At 45.0% G+C, this 6,664-nt stretch overlaps 1 protein-coding gene across 2 annotated transcripts in view; it reads left to right on the forward strand.

The window, feature by feature from the left end:
* The window catches only part of chodl (chondrolectin), a 6,522-nt gene extending 152 nt beyond the window's left edge, over positions 1-6,370 (forward strand). Inside the window, exons 2-8 of one of the 2 annotated variants that reach the window (XM_061033762.1) lie at positions 1,433-1,608; positions 1,681-1,925; positions 1,995-2,152; positions 3,319-3,369; positions 3,535-3,612; positions 3,696-3,792; positions 6,077-6,370. In XM_061033762.1, coding sequence (XP_060889745.1) covers positions 1,433-1,608; positions 1,681-1,925; positions 1,995-2,152; positions 3,319-3,369; positions 3,535-3,612; positions 3,696-3,792; positions 6,077-6,158 — 887 coding nt within the window. In that variant the 3' untranslated portion in view covers positions 6,159-6,370. The remainder of the gene's footprint in view (positions 1-1,432; positions 1,609-1,680; positions 1,926-1,994; positions 2,153-3,318; positions 3,370-3,534; positions 3,613-3,695; positions 3,793-6,076) is intronic. The other variant, XM_061033764.1, reaches the window with a different exon arrangement.
* Positions 6,371-6,664: the final 294 nt, after the last annotated feature.

Below are 6,664 nucleotides of genomic sequence, written 5' to 3' on the forward strand. Positions count from 1 at the left end.
TGTTGCCATGGTGACCTTATATTTAAAGTTCATGGATGCTGATAAATGTCTTTACATGTCAGGTGGTTAAACAGGCTGTGATTGGTTGACAGTGCTCCAAACTAAACACAGTAATGTCCTCAGTTATTCACGTAGAATCAGAAAATGTTTTTAAATCTGTTTGTTTTAAAGAAATAATTTAGAGTTCTCACTTTAAGAGTCTGACGCTCGAGTCACATCAAAGGTGTGTTTACCTGTCAATAAGAACAACAGCAACCTCCTGCAGTTCCTGGAGTGTCCACTAGAGGCTGGCTGCAGAAGCACAGGAAGTCACATACACACCCATTCTAAAAAGTCTGTTTTTACAGATTAACATGTTTACAGCCTGGTTCAAAAAACCAAATAGGTGTGTGTGTGTGTGTGTGTGTGTGTGTGTGTGTGTGTGTGTGTGTGTGTGTGTCTGTGTGTGTGTGTGTGTGTGTGTGTCTGTGTGTGTGTGTGTGTGTGTGTGTGTGTGTCTGTGTGTGTGTGTGTGTGTGTGTGTGTGTCTGTGTGTGTGTGTGTGTGTGTGTGTCTGTGTGTGTCTGTGTCTGTGTGTGTGTGTGTGTGTGTCTGTGTGTGTGTGTGTGTCTGTGTGTGTGTGTGTGTGTGTGTGTGTGTGTGTGTGTGTGTGTGTGTCTGTGTGTGTGTGTGTGTGTGTCTGTGTGTGTGTGTGTGTGTGTCTGTGTGTGTCTGTGTCTGTGTGTGTGTGTGTGTGTGTGTGTGTGTGTCTGTGTGTGTGTGTGTGTCTGTGTCTGTGTGTGTGTGTGTGTGTGTGTGTGTGTGTGTCTGTGTGTGTGTGTGTGTGTGTGTGTGTGTGTGTGTGTGTGTGTGTGTGTGTGTGTGTGTGTGTGTCTGTGTGTGTGTGTGTGTGTGTCTGTGTGTGTGTCTGTGTCTGTGTGTGTGTGTGTGTGTGTGTGTGTCTGTGTGTGTGTGTGTGTGTGTGTCTGTGTGTGTGTCTGTGTCTGTGTGTGTGTGTGTGTCTGTGTGTGTGTGTGTGTGTGTGTGTGTGTGTGTGTCTGTGTGTGTGTCTGTGTGTGTGTGTGTGTGTGTGTGTGTGTGTGTGTCTGTGTGTCTGTGTGTGTGTGTGTGGAAAGTGATGATGCTGCAGCTTCAGTTAATCAGTGGAGTATCCTCTAAGTGGACGTTTCAAACAGACTCTGAATGAATCACTGCAGCTCGTCTCTGCTGCTTCAGCGTGTGTGTGTGTGTGTGTGTGTGTGTGTGTGTGTGTTCTTCTTTAAACATCGTGCCGGCCCCCTTGCTGTTGCCTGATTGGTTCAGACCTGATAAATAATAAACAAAGGATCAGACATTCAGTTATTTTAATGAAGTCGCCTGTAGCTTTAAATGAGAGGGAGGTGTCAATCATTCCTCTGTGGGCGGGGCTATGACAGCCTTCTTCCTGTCTCAGGTCAGACGGTGTGTTTGGGAGGTCCGGAGCGCCCCTGTTATAAGATCGCATATTTCCACGACGTGTCCAGTCGTGTGGCGTTCAGGGAGGCGGGTCAGGCCTGCGAGATGGACGGGGGGACGCTGCTGAGCATCGAGAGTCCGGCCGAGCAGAGAGACATCGAACACCTGCTGCAGGTAACTCACCTGCTCCTCCTCTTCTCCTCGTCCTCCTCCTCCCTTTCTTAACCATCTCGTCTTCCTCTGAAGGAGCTGCGTTCAGGAGCAGTGGGCGGAGCTGGAGATGTAGTGGGTGGTGTTAGAGGTGAAGTGGGCGGAGCTGCAGGAACAGTGGGCGGAGCCAGAGGTGCAGGAGGAGGGATAGCTGACGGTGATTTCTGGATTGGTTTGACTCGAGTGGACGGAGACGATCAGATTCATCCTGAACTCAGCAACACCTTCACTTCCTGTCCAGAGCTCTACTACTGGACAGACGGAAGCCCCGCCTCCTTCAGGTGAGTGTGAGGTGATTCACTTTAAACCAATCAAACAAACACAAGCTGATCATGATGATGATGATGTAGGAACTGGTACTTTGACGAGCCGTCCTGTGGAGGAGAGGCCTGCGTCGTGATGTATCATCAGCCAACTGCACTTCCTGGTCTGGGCGGGGCTTATCTCCACCAATGGAACGACGACCGCTGCAACATGAAACACAACTTCATCTGCAAATACCAACCAGGTATCATCGGCCAATCAGCTTCATTCTGTTAAACAAACCAGGAACCTTCATCCAATCAGCTTCATTCTGTTAAACAAACCAGGTACCATCGGCCAATCAGCTTCATTCTGTTAAACAAACCAGGTACCATCGGCCAATCAGCTTCATTCTGTTAAACAAACCAGGAACATTCATCCAATCAGCTTCATTCTGTTAAACAAACCAGGTACCATCGGCCAATCAGCTTCATTCTGTTAAACAAACCAGGTACCATCGGCCAATCAGCTTCATTCTGTTAAACAAACCAGGTACCATCGGCCAATCAGCTTCATTCTGTTAAACAAACCAGGTACCATCGGCCAATCAGCTTCATTCCGTTAAACAAACCAGGAACCTTCATCCAATCAGCTTCATTCTGTTAAACAAACCAGGAACATTCATCCAATCAGCTTCATTCTGTTAAACAAACCAGGTACCATCGGCCAATCAGCTTCATTCTGTTAAACAAACCAGGAACCTTCATCCAATCAGCTTCATTCTGTTAAACAAACCAGGTACCATCGGCCAATCAGCTTCATTCTGTTAAACAAACCAGGTACCATCGGCCAATCAGCTTCATTCTGTTAAACAAACCAGGAACATTCATCCAATCAGCTTCATTCTGTTAAACAAACCAGGTACCATCGGCCAATCAGCTTCATTCTGTTAAACAAACCAGGAACATTCATCCAATCAGCTTCATTCTGCTAAACAAATAAGGAACATTCATCCAATCACCTTCATTCTGTTAAACAAACCAGGTGCCATCGGCCAATCAGCTTCATTCTGTTAAACAAACCAGGTACCATCGGCCAATCAGCTTCATTCCGTTAAACAAACCAGGAACCTTCATCCAATCAGCTTCATTCTGTTAAACAAACCAGGAACCTTCATCCAATCAGCTTCATTCTGTTAAACAAACCAGGTACCATCGGCCAATCAGCTTCATTCTGTTAAACAAACCAGGAACCTTCATCCAATCAGCTTCATTCTGTTAAACAAACCAGGTACCACCGGCCAATCAGCTTCATTCTGTTAAACAAACCAGGAACATTCATCCAATCAGCTTCATGCTCTGCTAGTTTAGTGAGTTGCTAACGACATGTTTTTGGTTTTGGACAGACTTTGTTTCTTTGTTTTTTCTTCAGATAGCCAACTTGGCAAGACTCAGATTGACACACCAGTTGGGCGGGGCACAGGTGAGCAGGAAACTCCTTATAAGGTTACAACCTCTTGTGTTGTTGTTCCTCCTTAAAATAAAAATCCATCACCTGAAAAAACTGTTTTTTGAAAGAAATTAATGTGTGTGTGTGTGTGTGTGTGTGTGTGTGTGTGTGTGTGTGTGTGTGTGTGTGTGTGTTCAGAGGCCACAGGTGGAGGTGTGGTCACACCGTCAGCAGGTGAGAAGGTTCCCCCTCAGGTGACCGTAGCTGGAGCTTCAGGTACACATGGCTGTGATCTCTGAGACGTGTGGTTGAGTATGCTCAGCTCTCATGTTGTTGTGTTGTTGTGTGTACCTGTTCAGGTGTGCTGCTCGTCTACATCATCATTCCCACAATCCCCCTGCTGCTGCTCATCCTGGTGGCTTCTGGGACATGTTGTTTTCAGATGCTCAGCAGGAGGTGAGACTACAACTCCCAGCAGCCCCTGCTGCTCCATCTGCCTACACTGTAACTACTGTTAATGCTGAGGATGCAGGCTGTGTGTGTGTGTGTGTGTGTGTGTGTGTGTGTGTAGTGCTTACTCAGTGATTATGACAGGTCAAACACTCACATGTCGAGTTAACAAGAGCTAATTTACAGCCTCACTGGCTCAACGCCCTGCTGCACACTGTGTGTGTGTGTGTGTGTGTGTGTGTGTGTGTGTGTGTGTGTGTGTGTGTGTGTGTGTGTACCTGGCATCAGTTCAGGTGTTTCTTGCTGAATCGGGATCTTTTTCCTGAACTCTCAGACAGTCTCTGTTCAGTCTGCAGAGTCAGAGTGATGATGATGAAGATCCTGCTTCTGGTTTGGACCAATCACAGGGCTCGATGGTGGTTAAACATAATTATCAATCAGTTAAAACTTCAAATTATAGATCTGCACAAATGATGCATGTCACTCTGTAACTATCACTGATGCTGGTCTTTGTAACCATGGTTACACTGATGCTGGTCTTTAAAACCATGGTTACACTGATGCTGGTCTTTGTAACCATGGAAACAGTAATGCTGGTCTTTGTAACCATGGAAACACTGATGCTGGTCTTTGTAACCATGGTTAGACTAATGCTGGTCTTTAAAACCATGGAAACACTGATGCTGGTCTTTAAAACCATAGAAACATTGATGCTGGTCTTTGTAACCATGGAAACACTGATGCTGGTCTTTGTAACCATGGTTAGACTAATGCTGGTCTTTAAAACCATGGAAACACTGATGCTGGTCTTTAAAACCATAGAAACATTGATGCTGGTCTTTGTAACCATGGTTACACTGATGCTGGTCTTTGTAACCATGGAAACACTGATGCTGGTCTTTGTAACCATGGAAAAACTAATGCTGGTCTTTAAAACCATGGTTACACTGATGCTGGTCTTTGTAACCATGGAAACACTGATGCTGGTCTTTGTAACCATGGTTACACTGTTGCTTGTCTTTGTAACCATGGTTACACTGATGCTGGTCTTTGTAACCATGGAAACAGTAATGCTGGTCTTTGTAACCATGGTTACACTGATGCTGGTCTTTGTAACCATGGTTACACTGATGCTGGTCTTTAAAACCATGGAAACACTGATGCTGGTCTTTGTAACCATGGTTACACTGATGCTGGTCTTTGTAACCATGGTTACACTAATGCTGGTCTTTGTAACCATGGTTACACTGATGCTTGTCTTTGTAACCATGGTTACACTGATGCTGGTCTTTGTAACCATGGTTACACTGATGCTGGTCTTTAAAACCATGGTTACACTGATGCTGGTCTTTGTAACCATGGAAACACTGATGCTGGTCTTTGTAACCATGGAAACACTGATGCTGGTCATTGTAACCATGGAAACACTGATGCTGGTCTTTGGAACCATGGAAACACTGATGCTGGTCTTTGTAACCATGGTTACACTGATACTGGTCTTTAAAACCATGGAAACACTGATGCTGGTCTTTAAAACCATGGAAACACTGATGCTGGTCTTTGTAACCATGGTTACACTGATGCTGGTCTTTAAAACCATGGTTACAGTAATGCTGGTCTTTAAAACCATGGTTACACTAATGCTGGTCTTTGTAACCATGGAAACACTGATGCTGGTCTTTGTAACCATGGTTACACTGATGCTGGTCTTTAAAACCATGGAAACACTGATGCTGGTCTTTAAAACCATGGAAACACTGATGCTGGTCTTTGTAACCATGGTTACACTGATGCTGGTCTTTAAAACCATGGTTACAGTAATGCTGGTCTTTAAAACCATGGTTACACTAATGCTGGTCTTTGTAACCATGGAAACACTGATGCTGGTCTTTGTAACCATGGTTACACTGATGCTGGTCTTTGTAACCATGGAAACACGGATGCTGGTCTTTGTAACCATGGAAACACTAATGCTGGTCTTTGTAACCATGGAAACACTGATGCTGGTCTTTGTAACCATGGTTACACTGATGCTGGTCTTTAAAACCATGGAAACACTGATGCTGGTCTTTAAAACCATGGAAACACTGATGCTGGTCTTTGTAACCATGGAAACACTGATGCTGGTCTTTAAAACCATGGTTACACTAATGCTGGTCTTTGTAACCATGGAAACACTGATGCTGGTCTTTGTAACCATGGTTACACTGATGCTGGTCTTTGTAACCATGGAAACACGGATGCTGGTCTTTGTAACCATGGAAACACTGATGCTGGTCTGTCCCCTCAGCTCTCCTCAAACAAAGACTGCTGTCGACCAATCAAACCTGTGGATCTCTACAAACCCCAAACCAGATGGCATGGAGGTCTGACATCACAGTGACATCACAGCTCAGCCAATCAGCTTCACAGCAGGGAAATGTTGACATATGGAAGTTGGCATGGATTGGACAGGACATTGATGTCATCACAGCCTCGCAAACACACAAAAACCTGCTTCAGTTACACAACACATGAAATACACAAAACAACACAACACTTCAGTCCCCTCCTACATCCTTCACTTCCTTTCCTCGTCCTACATCCTTCACTTCCTTTCCTTGTCCTACATCCTTCCTGCCTCCTCATGATGTTCAAACATTCTTAGCGTTTCTCTGATGTGTAGGAAGATGTAATGAGAGGTTCATGAGAGCGTGGTGCGTTCAAAGACACATGGTCAGTGTTGGTTAATCAGCTGTTACACGTGTTGTTTATGTGCTTTGTGTGTTATTATAAAATCAAAAAGGATGATGGGTAATTAAAGGTTACCTGTGGTGATGTCATCGTGTTCTCCATCAGTTGTGCATAAAGCTGCCTGTTCCCAGGGGACTTGAACACA

Source organism: Labrus mixtus, unplaced genomic scaffold, assembly GCF_963584025.1.
Source record: "Labrus mixtus unplaced genomic scaffold, fLabMix1.1 SCAFFOLD_80, whole genome shotgun sequence".
NCBI lineage: Eukaryota > Metazoa > Chordata > Actinopteri > Labriformes > Labridae > Labrus > Labrus mixtus.